Source organism: Stegostoma tigrinum, chromosome 11 (assembly GCF_030684315.1).
Source record: "Stegostoma tigrinum isolate sSteTig4 chromosome 11, sSteTig4.hap1, whole genome shotgun sequence".
Taxonomy (NCBI): Eukaryota; Metazoa; Chordata; class Chondrichthyes; order Orectolobiformes; family Stegostomatidae; genus Stegostoma; species Stegostoma tigrinum.
The window spans coordinates 20,822,409-20,837,934 of record NC_081364.1 but is presented as its reverse complement, the minus strand read 5'-3'; the positions used below and the strand labels follow the sequence as shown (position 1 = coordinate 20,837,934).

At 41.2% G+C, this 15,526-nt stretch overlaps 2 protein-coding genes across 3 annotated transcripts in view; one reads left to right on the top strand and one right to left on the bottom strand.

Annotated features, from left to right (window-relative positions):
- The window catches only part of cenpp (centromere protein P), a 307,375-nt gene that overhangs the window by 117,305 nt on the left and 174,544 nt on the right, over window positions 1–15,526 (top strand). The window lies entirely within an intron of this gene.
- The window catches only part of omd (osteomodulin), a 35,726-nt gene that overhangs the window by 19,198 nt on the left and 1,002 nt on the right, over window positions 1–15,526 (bottom strand). The window contains exon 2 of one of the 2 annotated variants that reach the window (XM_048547321.2): window positions 10,071–10,191. The exons of the other annotated variant lie outside the window; for it this stretch is intronic. Within the exon in view, the coding sequence (XP_048403278.1) occupies window positions 10,071–10,084 (14 nt within the window). The 5' untranslated portion in view covers window positions 10,085–10,191. The remainder of the gene's footprint in view (window positions 1–10,070; window positions 10,192–15,526) is intronic. 2 annotated transcript variants of the gene reach the window in all.

Below are 15,526 nucleotides of genomic sequence, written 5' to 3'. Positions count from 1 at the left end.
ATTAAAAGAAGAGACATATAGATAACTTCCATTTATAGGGAAAACAAGCAAGCTATGCCAGATCCATTATAGCATCACTGCCTGTTAGATATTTCATATAACTGCTGGCTTGACAATGTTTTAAGTGTTCATCAATCATAGCAAACATCTATCCATTAAATCCTTTAATTAGCTGCACAGATTAAGTAATTGAATGCTTCTATTGTAATATACCCGCCTCTACACCAGAAGCTCCAGGTTTGAGACCCATTTGCTCTAGAGATATGTCATAACATAACCAAACAGATTGATTTAAAAGACTTAAATGCATGTTAGTAAGTTCACTAAACTGGCTTTCTCAACTTGTGGTATTTAAGCGACACACTGGCAATAAAATCAGAAATTGCTGGAAAACCTCAGCAAGTCTGATAGCATCCCTGGAGAGAAAGCAGAGTTAGCATCTTGGGTCTAGTGACCCTTCTGAACTGATTGTTGCTAGCAAAAGCTTACGCTGAAGGAGGGGTGGGGGAAGAGGGAAGGACTAAACAATAGGTGGAGGTGGAGTCCAGAGAGGGAGAAAAACTGTTGCACGGTTAAGTGAAATAGGTAGAAGTCAGCCTGAGAGAATCAATAGCTGCCAACGGGCTCTGTTAGTGGCTAACAATGAGTTGGTTTGTGGTAGCAGCCCATGTGATGACATTTGAGCATTGTTGATTCACAGGGAACCCCAACCCAACCAGTTGGTTTGGCTAGATTTGACAGGGAACCCTCAGAAGCTGCAACAACCGCTGATTCGTCCAACCTCCCTCTCATCCCTGCCTCCTTGACCTGACACAACCTGTCCATTTTTTTCTCCCACCTATCTGCCCCACCCACCTCACTGACCAGTCCCCACCACGTACTCACCTATCTTGCACTCACACTAGCCTGCACTCACCTATCCCTATCCCACCTACCTTCCCCAGCCTCACCTCTCTTCTCACTATTTCTGAACTCCCTTTCCCTTCGCCATTTCTAAAGAAGGGTACCAACCCAAAACCTCAACATTCCTGCTCCTCTGATGCTGCCTGGCCTGCTGTGCTTCTCCAGCTCCATACTGTATTATCTCTGACTCTAGCATCTGCAGTTCTTGCTGTCCCTCAGTTTAGTCATGTTTCTTTGCTGTGTCCTTTATGTAATCATCTAGATTAAGCACTTTTTGAGAAGTACATCAATAAGAGGCACCAAACTGGAACATTTTGAACTTGAAAGGTTTTGAATTTTGCAGGTAAACCTTCATAGGCTGTTGCAATGAGAGATTCTATGTGTGTGCAGCCATTTTTACCTCACAAGTACCTCTGTCAATCCTTCCACTGTTGCTTAAATGACTCTAGACTTTGTATCTGACATCTGACTCGATGTTTACTCCAACCAAATGATGGAAAAGTAGAAGACATTGTTTTCAGTCCTCAAGACAGCATCTTTTTTTAAACCACTGATAACATCCCTCTCCTAAGCACTGTCTGAAACTGAACCAGGCAGGTGACAACCTTGGTGTCATGTTTGATCTAGATATGATCATCACAGATTTGTACCATATCAAAGATTGTCTGACTTCAACCACGCCTTCACTCATTTTCTGAAATCCTTGATTATATCTTGGCTACCTTTTGACTTGCCTATTCAAAAACACTCCTGGTCTGATCAAATGCTTACAAATCTTCATTAGCTTGAGGTCATCCATAATATTGTTGGCTAAATCTAAATTCCTGTCAACTCTTTGTCCTTGAGCTTGCCGACCTCTAATATTCCTCGATCAAGTAATGTCTCAATTTTGTCATGTCTCATACTTGTTTTAAAATCTGTCCATACCTGGAATTTCCCCACCACCATCTTGGCTATCTAAGGTCCTCTGATTCTGAGTTTCTGAAAAATCTGATGTTTTTTCTTGCTCCATTGTTGGTTCGCCATGCTTTCAGTAGTTAAATAGCTAAGCTCTAAAATTCTCCCCTGAAACATTTCCACCTCTGCTTTCCTTCAATGCTGACCTTTAAAACCTCCCTTTTTAGTCAGGTTTCTTTTTGTCATCTAACCAAAGATCTCTTATGGCTTTTCAGATTTTATTTGATAATGCACCTGTGATTGGCTTGGAATATATTTTCAGGTTAAAGAATGTTGAACAAGTTGTTGAACTATGGTGAACGCAAATTTTCATTTTATGGCACATAAGGAAACTGGTTTAATATAACATCTTTGGAATATGCTGACTGGAAGCACTTGTTAATTTAACAACTGTTGGGCACCAGTGTTAATTGAAAATCTTGAGTTATGAAGCTACTCTTTAATGGGCAGTATGTATCACTGTAATACATACAAAAGCACAGTGGAAATACACCTGCATTTTACGATGAATAGTTTTGCACAATACTTCAGTCATGATTCTGAATTTGCTGTCAGTCTCGTGAGTGTCCTCTTGCCGGGTGCATAGTGACCAGCTAATAACTGCATTGACATGCTAGGGGGAGTGTTGGTTTCTTTCATGCGTACCTCATTGCAAGCGTCCCTCGCAAACAGTTTGATAAAGGTATTGTTGATAAGCAAGATTCACGAGTGGGGTGAAGATGGCATCAGAGTATCTTTTGGGAAAGAAAAGTGATGTCTCTTGGAGTAAAATTGACTCTAAAATGACATTCTTTGCAATGGAAGATTAAAACACTGCCAACCCCGACATGACAGACTTGATAAATCAGGCGAATCCACAGAATTGTGAAAAATTAATTATGCAACTGTGATCTAGAGGTGCCTTTCACAGGGAATTGTTCTGTCATTGAGGTTGAGGCACTCACCATTGTCAGGACCTTACAGATTTCACGAGTCTTCTGTCATATGAAAAGCCTAGCTGCACACACACAGAGGGTGGTTCATTTGTGAAATGAAATGCCAGAGGAAATAGTAGGTGCAGGTACAATTACAACATTCAAAAGATATTTGGACAAGGACAGCAAGATTTAGAGGGATATGGACCAAATGCAGATGTCAGATTGGTCTTCCTCGTAGTCAAATGAAGGAAAGCGACAGGCCCAGATGGTGACTCAGGGCAAGCACTCTGATTCTCTGTGGACCAACTGGTGGAGGTATTCACCAAATCTTTAACCTTTTCCTCCTACATGCTGAAGCCCCCAACTGCTTCAAGAAGACCATCATCATCTCTGTACCTAAGAAAGCATATGCAATGCGCCTTATCGACTACTGCCAGGAAGTTGGTCATGGCCCACATCAACTCCAGTCTCCCAGCTTGCTTTGATCCCCTATTATTTGCCTACTGATGTAACAGGTCCATAATGAATGCCATATCCCTAGCCCTGCACTTATCCCTGGAACATCTAGACAACAAGGACACCTATGTCAGGCTCCTGCTTATTGACTACAGCTCCACCTTCAACACCATTATCCCCTCCAGACAAATCTCAAAATTCCATGACCTTGGTCTCACCTCAGCCCTCTGCAACTGGATCCTCGGCTTTCTGACCCACAGACCACAATCAATGAAGTTGGTTAACTGTACCTCCTCCATAATGAGACTCGACACTGGAGGCCCCTAAGGACGCATCCTCAACCCCCCACTGTACTCCCTCTGCATTCATGACTGTGTTGCCAAATTCTGATTGAGCGTCATCTACGGGTTTGCTGATAACACCACCGTAGTAGTACAAATACCTGACAACGACGAGCCAAAATACAAAAGGGAGATAGTGCTTGGTGATATGGTGCAATGAGAACAATCTCTCTTAACATCGGCAAAACTAAAGAACTGATCATTGACTTCAAAAAGAAGAAAGGAGAACACGCCCCCATCTACATCAATGGTACTGAAGTTGAGAGGGTGATGACTGTCAAGTTCCTTGGAGTGATGATAACCGACAACCTGTCCTGGACTTCTCACGTAGATGCAACAGTCAAGAAAACACAACAACGCCTCTTCTTCCGCAGCTGGCTCAAGAAATTTAGCATGTCCGCAAGGACCCTCACCAACTTCTACAAATGCAAACTGAAAGCATCCTGTCTGGGTGTATAACGGCCTGTTATGGCAACTGCTGTCACCAGGACTGTAAAAAAAAATCTACAGAATATGGTGTGCACAGACCAAACCATCACAGAAGTCAACCTTCCATCCATGGACTCCACTTAACATGGCTTGCTGCTGCAGAAAGGCTGCCAACATCATCAAAGACCTGTCACACCTTGGTAATGATCTCCTACAATGTCTCCTGTCAGGCAGAAGATACTGAAGCCTGAACAGATGCACGAGCAGGTTCAGGAGCAGCTTCTTTCCAGCTGTAATTAGACTGATGAACGGACTCTCGAGCCACAAATAAAAATGATCTTGCTAATGTTGATCTCGCCTAGTGCACATCCTCTGCAATGCAACCTGATTGCCTCTGTCTAAGTTTTTTAGATGTGTACATCCTTGCTTACTATCACGTTGGGAAGCTGGATGAACACATCAGGCCAAGCAGCAGCAGAGGAGCAGGAAAGCTTGACATTTCGGGTTAGGACCCTTCTTCAGAAATGGGCTGGGGGAAGGGGATTCTGAAATAAATAGGGAGACAGGGGTAGGCAGATAGAAGATGGATAAAAGAGAAGATAGGGTGAGAGGAGACAGACAGGTCAAAGAGGCGGGGTTAGAGCTAGTGAAGGTGAGCGCAGGTGAGGAGCCAGGGTGGGGGTTGCCCCTCAGGTCCCTTTTAAATCTTCCCCAGCTCATCTTAAGTCTATGCCCACTACCGGGAAAAATCCCCTATCCTAGGAAAAAGACCCTGGCCATTCCCCTCTTGGATATAAACCTCTATAAGGCCATCCCATAGCCTCCGACTGTCCAGGGAACAAAAGCCCCAGCCTATTCAGCCTCTCTCTAAAGGCCTCAAACCCTCCAATCCCTCCAACATCCTTGTAAATTTTTTCTGAATCCTTTCAAGTTCAACAATTTGTTTGCTATAGCTGGGAGACCAGAATTGAACACACTATTCTGAAAGTGGCCTCACCAGTGTCCTGTACAGCTGCAACATGACATCCCAACTCTTATACTCAATGCACTGACCAATGAAGGCAAGCGTGCCAAACCTCTCCTTTACCACCCTGTCTACCTGCGACTCCACTTTCAAGGAGTTATGCAGCTGCACGCCAGGTCCTTTTATTTGGCAACACTCCATAAGGCCCTACCATTATGGGCGACATCGTGGCTCAGTGATTAGCACTGCTGTCTCACAGCACCAGGGACCTGGGTTCAATTCCACCCTTCGGCGACTGTCTATGTGGAGTTTGCACTTTCTCCCTGTATCTGCATGTGTTTCCTTCATGTGCTCCAGTTTCCTCCCACAGTCCAAAAATATGCAGCTTAGGTGGATTGGCCATGCTAAATTGCCCATAGTGTCCAGGATGTGCAGGCTAGCTGGATTACCCACTGAAAATGCGGGGTTACAGGTGTAACTTGGGGTCGATGTGGGTGGGATGCTGTTAGGAGGGTCAATGGGTCAAATAGCCTGTTTCTACACTTTACAGAGTCTATGATTCCGTGATTCTATGATTAACTGTATATATTCTGCCCTGATTTGCAATTACAAAATGCAATGCTTCACATCTCTCTGAATTGTTTATCCAGTAGTTCGCTGAAATAACCTTCTTCATTGTCAACTACACCACCAATTTTAGTGTCATGTGCAAATTTACCAACTATACCTCTTATATTCACATCCAAATCATTTATATAAATGACAAAAAGCAGTGGACTCAGCACACAGCTGGTCACAGGCCACCAATCTGAAAAGCAACCCTCTACCACCACCCTCTGTCTCATACTTTCAACCAATTTTCTATCCTGTTGGCTATCTCTTCCTGGATTCGGTGTGAGCTAACCTTGCTAACTAGCCAACCATGTGGAACCTTATTGAATACCTTGCTGAAGTCTATGTAGAAAACATCTACCACTTTGTCTTCATCAATCCGCTTCGACACTTCTTCAAAATACGTAACCAAGTTAGTGAGTCACGATTTCCCATGCACAAAGCCATTGTTGACGCTCCCTAATCAGTCCTTGCCTTTCCAAATGCATGTAAATCCGGCCCCTCAGAATCCCCTCCATCAGCTTTGGCTCACTGGTCTGTAGTTCCCTGGCTCAGCTGGTCTGCAGTTCCCTTTTCCTTTTCCTTGTGACCTTTCTTAAATAATGGCACCACATTAGCCAACTTTCAGTCTGTTGATACCTCACCTGTGGCTACTCGTGATACACCTGTATCAGCCAAGGGCCCAGTAATCTCCTCTCTAGCTTTCAACAAAGTTCTGGAATACATCTGATCAGGTCCTAGGGATTTATCCAACTTTATGCATTTTAAGACGTCCAGCACCATCTCTTCAAGTTATTATAATTTATTTCCCCAAGTTGTCTAGCTTCTGTTTCCTTATCCATGGTAAATAGTGACACAAAATACTCGTTAATATCTCACCTATCTCCTGCGGTTCCACACACAGGGAGCCTTGCAGATCTTTAAGGGGCCCTATTCTGTCCTGAGTCACTCTCTTTCTGTTAATGTATTAGTAGAATCTCATTGGATTCTTCTTAAACGTATTTTACAAAAATATCTTATGTACCTTTTTTGCCCTCTTGTTTTTCCTCTTGAGAATACTCTTAATGCTCTTATACTGCTCTATGGACTCATTTGAGCCTAGTTGTCTATATATGACATAGGCCTCATCCTTTTTCTTGACTAGAGCCTCTATTTCTCTCGTCATCTAGCATTCCCCATATGTACCAGATTTGCCTTTCACACTAACAGGAACATGCTATCTGAGCTCTGGTTATCTCATTTTCTAGGGCTTCCCACTTTCCAATCATTCATTTATTTGCGAACAGTGTCTCCCAATCATCTTCTGGAAATTTTTGCCTAATACCCTCAAAATTGGCTGTACTCCATTTTAGGGCTTTATCTTTTAGATCTCTCTGATCTTTAAGATAGCTCTGAAAATCAATATCCTGTATGTTGTGCTGGAATATTGAATAATTTTGTTTGGTTAAGCCAGAAAATTTCAGGTGTAAGGTGAAAACTTATTTAATGGCCAACTTGCACCTCCCATAGGATCACAGTCCACTAAACGTCTGTATTAAAAATGACAAAGGAATATTACCTGTGGGTTTTTGTGCAATTTAACCAACCTAAAGAAAGGATTGATTATTGACTCAATGTCTGTGAATTTGTTGTGTGTTGCTAATGATGGATAACATTTTGTTCAGACTGAGAGGGATTACTAGCAGGATGGATGGGCTCAGGATGGGTGGACTACGAGGAAGTCCTTTGTGATGTCTAACCTTGCAAATACATTTGAACTATGGCGCAGAACAGGTTAGTGTGTTTGTAAATAGCATCCCATTCATTTGATGTGTTGGTAAGCAGGATGCAGCTGACTACTCAGTCTCTCTGTCAGGATACAATGCCAACAATTCACTGGTATCACAGGTTGACACTGACAAGGCAACATTGGTGATCAACAATATTCTTTAAGCACTACATTGAACACTGTATTTTAAATCACATCGGCATGCAGCTGTGTTGATGGAAACCAGAAGGTATATTAGGTGTGGAAGAAACAGAAGATTTATGTCTATATAGCATCTAATGTTACATATAACAAGTTAATATGATTTTGTTTTAGCTGATCAAATCTTTATATGAAGCAAATTTAAGCAAGAGAATATCAGATTAGGACCAGTTAATTTCGGTTAGTTTTTGATGTTTGAGACAGGACCTTTGACTGAACTGCCGAGATGAACAATCTTCGGTAATCTTATAGGATCTTTGAGTGACAGCTTGGCTCAAGTGTAATGTTGTTATCTCTGTCAGATGTTTGTGAGTTAGCCCAGAACGTCAGCACATGATTTCAGCTGATGATTCAGTGCATTGCTGTTTGTATTTTGACTTGGCAGGAAATGTTTTGGTGCCAGACCACTTCAGCATGTCGAAAATGTTTGTTGGAATACCTTACATATTTGCAGATATACATTATTTTTAATTGAATGAATCACTTAATTTCAATAATTTCATTATGCCAGTGCTACCTGAAGCCTTTGTACAAGATTTAGTTAATTCTGTAGAACCATAATCATTATATTTTTGTGATGCCTCCTTATTGTGAAGTAGTTTCTCCTTGAGTAAAAGTTATAACTTTTGACTAAAGATCTCCAACTAATTGAAGCTTTAATGAAAGCATTGTGTATTTCAAAGCTAAAAGCATCACGTTATAATTTTTGTCTACTGTACATAAGAGGGCTAAGAATATTAGATTACATATGAACAAGGAACAAGAGTCAGCCACTTCCCTCTTTGAACATGTTCTCCCATTCAGTAAGATCATAGCTGATCTGATTTTAACTTAATGCTATATTCCTGCATATATCTGATTTTTTTTTATTCCTTGGTAATCAGGAAGCTATCAGCACACACTCATTGCTTTTTGAGGAAGGGAATTCCAAAGATTCTCAGCCCTCTGACATGAGAAAAAGAGTTTCCTTGTCTCTGTTTTGTTATGAATGTTTTAAATGTGCAACCCTTTTTTTTGTAACCCATCTTCCCAGCTCTGTCAACATTCAGCTGATCAAGTCTCCTCAGGATGTTATGTGTTTCATTTCAGTCACTTGTGACTCTTCTGAACTCCAATGGTTACAGGCCTAGCCAGTCTAATCTTTCCTCACAAGATAATCTGCTCATTCCAGGTGTTAGTCTAATAAACCCTCTCTGAACAGCTTCCAACACGTTAACATCCTACCATACAGCGATCAGTACTGTGTGCAGTACTCCAAATGTGATTTCACCAATGCCCTCTTTACTCAAAGCATAATCTCCCCAATATTGCATTCAATTTCCCTCTCAATAAACCACAACATTCTATTGGTTTTCTTCACTACTTGTTTTTTCTGCATACTCACCTTGTCTGATTCATGCTTAAGGGCAACAGATTTCTCTGCTTCCTGTCACTGTTCCTTTTTATTCTTTCTGCCAAAATGGACAATTTCACACTCCCACATTGTACCCCATTCTCCAGATCTTTGCCCTTTCACTTAACCTATCTATATCCCTTTGTAGGGTCCTTATGTCCTCTTCACAACTCACTTTCCTACCTATCTTTGTTGCATCAGAAAACTTAGCTACATGTCTTTGATCCCTTAAGCAAATCATTTACATAAATTTTAAAAAGTTGAAAGCCCCATATTGACACCGGTGGCTCACCTCTCGTGACATCCTGCCAGCCTGGAAAAGACTGACTTATTCCTACTTTCTGCTAATCTATTAGCAAACCAATACTGATGGTATTGGTAGACCTTGGGTTTCCGTTATTTTTTTTAAACAGTGTGTATTGCTGCAGTATGTCTGTTGGCATAGTCTGTCAGTTCAAGTTAAATTGCCACCTATCTTGTGGTTAGTGGTTCAAGGGTAATTAAGGATGGTGTTGAGATGGATTTGGATTAGATCATTGTTCATTAGTCCCCAGGTTAAGATGCAGTAATTTGAAATCTCTCCCCAGCAATAGATTTGGTGTCATGTTTAAGCAACTCTTTATATAGATTTTGTTTCAAATTTTTTTTGAAGTTCAACTTAATTTCCTTTACCTGTGATGAAGCCAAGTTGAGCAGCATGCAACTTCTATTTCACAGTGTATACATTATAAGCACTTCAGGTTGAAAATAGCATTTGCGCCATTGGTTCAGATTTGTAGTGCTGAGCTGACAGCTTCAGACTCTTCTTGGGGTAGGTTTGAAGCATCATTGAAGCTTGCAGGTCAGGCAGATTATGGTGTCAGTTAAACTCCTAACGATCATTCAACTCTGTCAGCATCATTTTTGATTCCAGCATTTCAGTTAACACTGTCTCTAAACTTTGCTCAGTGAAATGTGTTTGGGAGCAGGGAGAAACTCACATACCCAGTCCCAAATTTGGTTCAAGTAGGCAGCTCACTGCAACCATTCTTGAGGATAATTAGCAATTGGCAAAAAATGTTGGCCTTATCATCTTTATCCCATGAAAGAATTTTTAACAATCACATGCTGTGAAGGCCTTGGTACTCACTTGTTCTCAATCATTGGTTCTGTAGTCGGCTTGCATCATAAGTGGTACATATGCAGAGGCAGTGCTGAGAAGAAGGAGGACCATTTCCATCCCACGGTTTTGAGTGAATAATTTGTTTACTCTAAGGCAGAAATAGTGTCATTGAAATCTGTTACCTTCTTCGAGGTAGACCTGCAGCTATATGAGGACAAACTTGGTCATAAATATTTTTGTCTTTAGCTCCTTTTGGTCTGGAGCAAATGACGTTTTACTTGGTGGGTAGCGCGTACATGATGGGCCAAAGAACCTGTTTCCATACTGTAAAAACTCTGTGACTCTGTCTTTAAGACATCTCCAATATGTTTCAACTCAGCTTTCACTATTGTATGGAAAGGTTACCAACATGCTGTCTGCATTGGGAGATGAGCACCTTACATGTTGTTTTGCCAGAGAAAATCAGACAGAATGAAAATGTGGCTTGATCAGATTAGGAGACGTCCCCATGGTCCTGGCAACACCAATGATGTCTTTATTCTGAAAGTTAGTTGTACGATCTGTGTTTCAGCATCCTTATGAAACTAGAGGGTTGCTCCAGGCTGACGAGTACTATACATGGACTACATGTGCTGAGATACTGGTTCACAACGCAAGTGCACATGGACATCATATGTGACGAAAGGCATAGTACCATTTGAAATTTGATTGAGTAGACTATTGGGTACTTAAGCAAAGCAGTATTCTGCAAAGTCCATATCTCACTTCTATGCAGTCGGTTGCATTTTCCATATTCTTGTCATAGTGACAGTATAGCCCCTGCAACTAGGTATATGGAAAGCAGGGACTCAGAGCTGTTTTCTAGCAAAGCTAGATCATCTTATCTGACTGTAGTACCAGTGAATGCGCATCTAATTCCCCCATTCAATTACAAAAACAGAAGTTGCTAGAAAAGCTCAGCAAGTCTGGCGACATCTTTGAAGGAAAATCAGAGTTAATGTTTTGGGTTCAGTGACCCTTCCTCAAAACTTTTTTCACAGATGTTGCCAGATCTGCTGAACTTTTTCAGCAAATTCTGTTCTTATTCCTAATTTACAGTATCCGAATTCTCTTGGTTTCCCACATTCACTTAATGTTCAACAACACACTTTGCTTCATTTATTAGGCTACTCTGAAATCCACTAAGCCTCATTGAACACTGACATCCACCAAGCCTCATTGAACACTGATATTCTCATCCATGAAAGAAGTAGTCTGAGCTGGTATGGCAGCAAGCTGAGTTTACAAAACTTCATCTGGGGCTACAGTTGTAATGTTCAGATGGCTTCTACTTGTGTTGCTATGAAAGCTGAGATGCCTATCAGACATTGCTTCATGGTTGGGTCTACAATTGTGTTTGCGTGATTGCCCACCATATCTGCATTGGGAAGGACAAGCTACAGGCTCTGTGTGACACTATGTTTAAGGTCGTTGTTGGACTACTTCATATCCTTGACGATGACTACAGGCTTTCCAGCAGGCTGCATTGCACCAAGAATTTTACGTATCCATATTCACCAGTTCTTTTTGCATGTTGCCCCATCACATTCCTCAATTGAGCCCTCTGCAACTGAACCATTGTGTCTTTTTGCCCTCTGGCAAACTGCATTTGCACTAACTTTCTCCCTCTATCGGCTACAGCCCATTCATGCTCAAATGTTTCACCATGTGCAGATCTTTCCTCTATTCAAGTTTCAGTAGTATCATGCAAATGTCTGATATGGTTTCTGCAAGTGTGAGAAAGTGACAGGGTTTCTTCAGCACATGTCTTTTCCTCCTCTTCTTGCTCCTGCAATATTGCCTCACCAAGTTGCAATTCTTGATTATCTGATTGGAGAAAGGCAAAACAGTGTGATTATGGTGAGGGTAGTCTGGCAGTGGGGTTAATGTTTGAGTTGCAAGCTCACACCAGCTGCAGCTTGTAAATCAGGAATGATTGAGGGGATGTGAGCAATGTCAGATGCTGATAGGGAGGATTAGATTTGAGCTGTCAGCTCTTTCGTTGACAATGGTGTCCATTGTTACCACATCAGTAAGCTTTCTATCTTTCAGCAGAGTGAGAGTGTATGGTTGTGTCAGCTCTGCCAATTAAGTCCTGTTGCTTGCAATTGTGTGCCAAGTTGTCCTACAAGAGAGACAAGTATGTAAGGGTCATATGCTGTGCTTGTCATGCCTGCTAGCAAATAGTGTGTAGAATCTAAGAGATGTGTATATGAAGATGCAGCAGTGATTTGTTTGAGAGGGGGAGGTGAAGCCAAGGATAAAGTAAAAACTGCTGGAATAACTCAGCCCAACAGGCAGCATCTGCAGAAAGACAAGTTAATGCTTCAGGTCAGGTAGTGGTTAAAAGGGAAAAAGGATGATTGAGGTGAGGGGCTGGGGGTGTGGGGAGATGGTACAAAAGTTAAATGGTGCAGAGTCTAAAATAAATAGAAAATGCTGTAAATATGCAAATGTCTGATGAATGATCAACAACCTGGAACGAAAGCACTCCTTTTCCTTTCTACAGATGCTGCCTAACCTGCTGAGTATATCCCGCAAGAATTAATAAAAAGGGGTTTTGTGAAAAAAAGATATTGATTGATCAAGGAAAGGAAGAAAATATGTATCCAGGATGTAAAAGTGGGAGAGCAGACGGTAATTGATGTCATTAGAAGAAATGAGGGCAGAGATATGATTAGCAATCACTGAACTTGATATTGAGAACAGAATCCTGTAAAAATAAAATCATATTATTTGCATTCTTGCCTTTCACCCTGTCACAGATTTTTCTGTTTGTTCTTTCATCCTGAAACTTTTCCAAGTCTGGTTTTAAATGTGTTATATCCCTGAGCAGTTCCAGCTCTAAAAAAGGGACACTGACCTCAAACATGGACATCAGTGAAGACAGTCATGGCCTTACTTGCTATGTCCAGCATTTTAGTTTTTATTTATTTCAGATTTCCAGCATTTACAGTGTTTTGTTCTTAGAAACTATGAAGATTAAATATGTATCATGATTGGTGAAAATTGGTGGATTAACGATGAGAATGTGATGAATTGAGCAGCGTGTAAGGCTCATGGTACAGATTGGGTGAGATACATGAGACTAGACTACTTCCATCAATTGAAAAGAGGAACAACATTTGCCTCCCTCCAATCTTCCGGTACGACTCCATCATACTGAGTCTTTCCCCTTGACTTCATGCTGCATGTTGGAGAAACTCTTCGTCCATGTTTTCGAAGAAGTGATGAAGAAGATTGATGAGGGCAGAGCGGTGGACATTGTCAATATGGACTTCAGTAAGGTATTTGATGAGGTTCTGCATGAGAGACTGGTTGGCAAAATTAGATTATGTGCAATATAGGGGGGAACTAGCCACTTGGATACAAAATTGGCTCGAAGGTAGGAGACAGAGTATCATGGTGAAGGTGTCTAACTTTTCTTCCACCGATCTACTCCTCCCATCGCATTGACCAATTTTGACCACTCCCTACTTGCATCCACCTATCACCGTCCCACCTAACTTCCCCAGCCCCATCCCTGCTCTGTCTATTTGTTCCTGAGCTTCCTTCCCCCTCTCCATTTCTGAAGAAAGGTCCCAACCCATAATATCAACTTTCCCGCTCCTCAGATACTGCCTGGCCTGCTGTGTTCTTCCAGCTCCACACTGTGTTATCCCCTTTGTGGTGAAGGGTTGCTTTTTGGACTGGAAGCCTGTGACCAGTGGTGTGCCACAAAGATCAGTGCTGGCTCCACTTTTCTTTTTGCCATTTATAAGAATGATTTGGATATGAATAGAAAAGTTATAGTTAATGGGTTTGCAGATGACACCAAAACTGGTGGTGAAGTGGACAGCAAAGAAGGTTAGCTCAGAGTACACTGGGTCCTTTATCAGATAGGCACATGGGTCAAAGAGTAGCAAATGGAGTTTAATCCAAATAAATGTCAGGTACTGCATTTTGGTGAGGCTAATCAGGGCTTAATGGCAAGGTCCTGGAAGTGTTGCCCAACAAAGAGACCTTAGGTGCGCATTCACTCTTCTTTGAAAGTGGAGTCACATCTTGACGGGGTAGTGAAGAAAGCGTTTGGTACTCTTGCCTTTATTGGTCAGTGCATTAAGTATAGGAGTTTGGCGGTCATGTTGCGGCTGTACAGAACATTGGTTAGGTCACTTTTGGAATACTGTGTGCATTTCTGGCCTCCCTGCTATAAGAAGGATGTTGTGAAACTTGAAAAGGTTCAGAAAGGATTTACAAAGATGTTGCCAGGCTTGGAGAATTTGAGCTGTAGGGAAATGCTAAATAGGCGCTGAAGCTATTTTCCATAGAGCATGGAGACTGAGGGATGACATTATACAGATTTATAAAATTATAAGTGGCGTGTAGAGTGGTGAATAGCCAAGGTCTTTTTCTTGGTGTAGGGGAGTCGAGGTCATAGGTTTCAGGTGAGAAGGAAAAGATTTAAAATGGATGTAAGAGGCAACTTTTCCAATGCAGAGGGTGGTGCATGTAGGAATGAGTTACCAATGGAGGTGGTGGCAGCTGGTACATTTACAATATTTAAAACGCATCTGGATAGTTACATGAACAGGAAGGGTTTAGATGGATATGGGGCAAATGCTGGCAAATGGGACAAGATTGATACAGACTATCTGGTTGGCATGGATAAGTTAGACTGAAGGGCCTGTATCCCTGCTGTACATCTCCATAACTCAATGACTTGTGATAATTTGCCGTCAGATTTTATGCGTGAAGAATGCAATGTACCGGCACCTGTTGAATTCTAACTGAGGATGCATCATTGTCATCAGGAGAGAGGGGTGCTGTGGAGGGTCTATTATGGCCCATGTTGCATTTTTGTATACTTGTCAAATTTGGTTTTCTATATAGGATAAGAAAGAAATCATTTTTGTATGGTAGCTTAGTGGGGCATACAATTTTCCAAACTGATAGTAAAAATGAACTTTTAATTTTTTTCTCTGCAAATCCAGTTCTTTCCTTGACTTTACAAAGCTCAGTTTGATAAGTCTTTCCATGTGTTTTCTTTAAAAATGCATGCTTCACCTTAAATTCTTGTACTGAATCATTGTTTTTGTAGTGCTGCATTAAATTGACAGTTTGTTTTAGTGGCACTGCTTTTGTGTTGTTTTGAATTATCAACAGCAAAGCACAGTAGTTTTAATTGTGTCTGTGTTAATTTATCATTAGGCAAAAGCACTTCTGAAATGTTAATTCTGTTTTATTGAGTTGAAAAGAAGCCTTCACGAGGTAAAAAAATCCTTCATATAACTATTAGCGTAATGTTTGACATCTTATGGACCTCAGATTTGTGTTTAATTTTAAGATTGTTGTTATAAAACTTAACTCTCCTCTTGTATACTTCCATATTTTACTGTTTCAGATTACATCAAGGTTTTAAAAATAAATCATATTAAAAGTCCTAATACAGGAAGAGCACATTC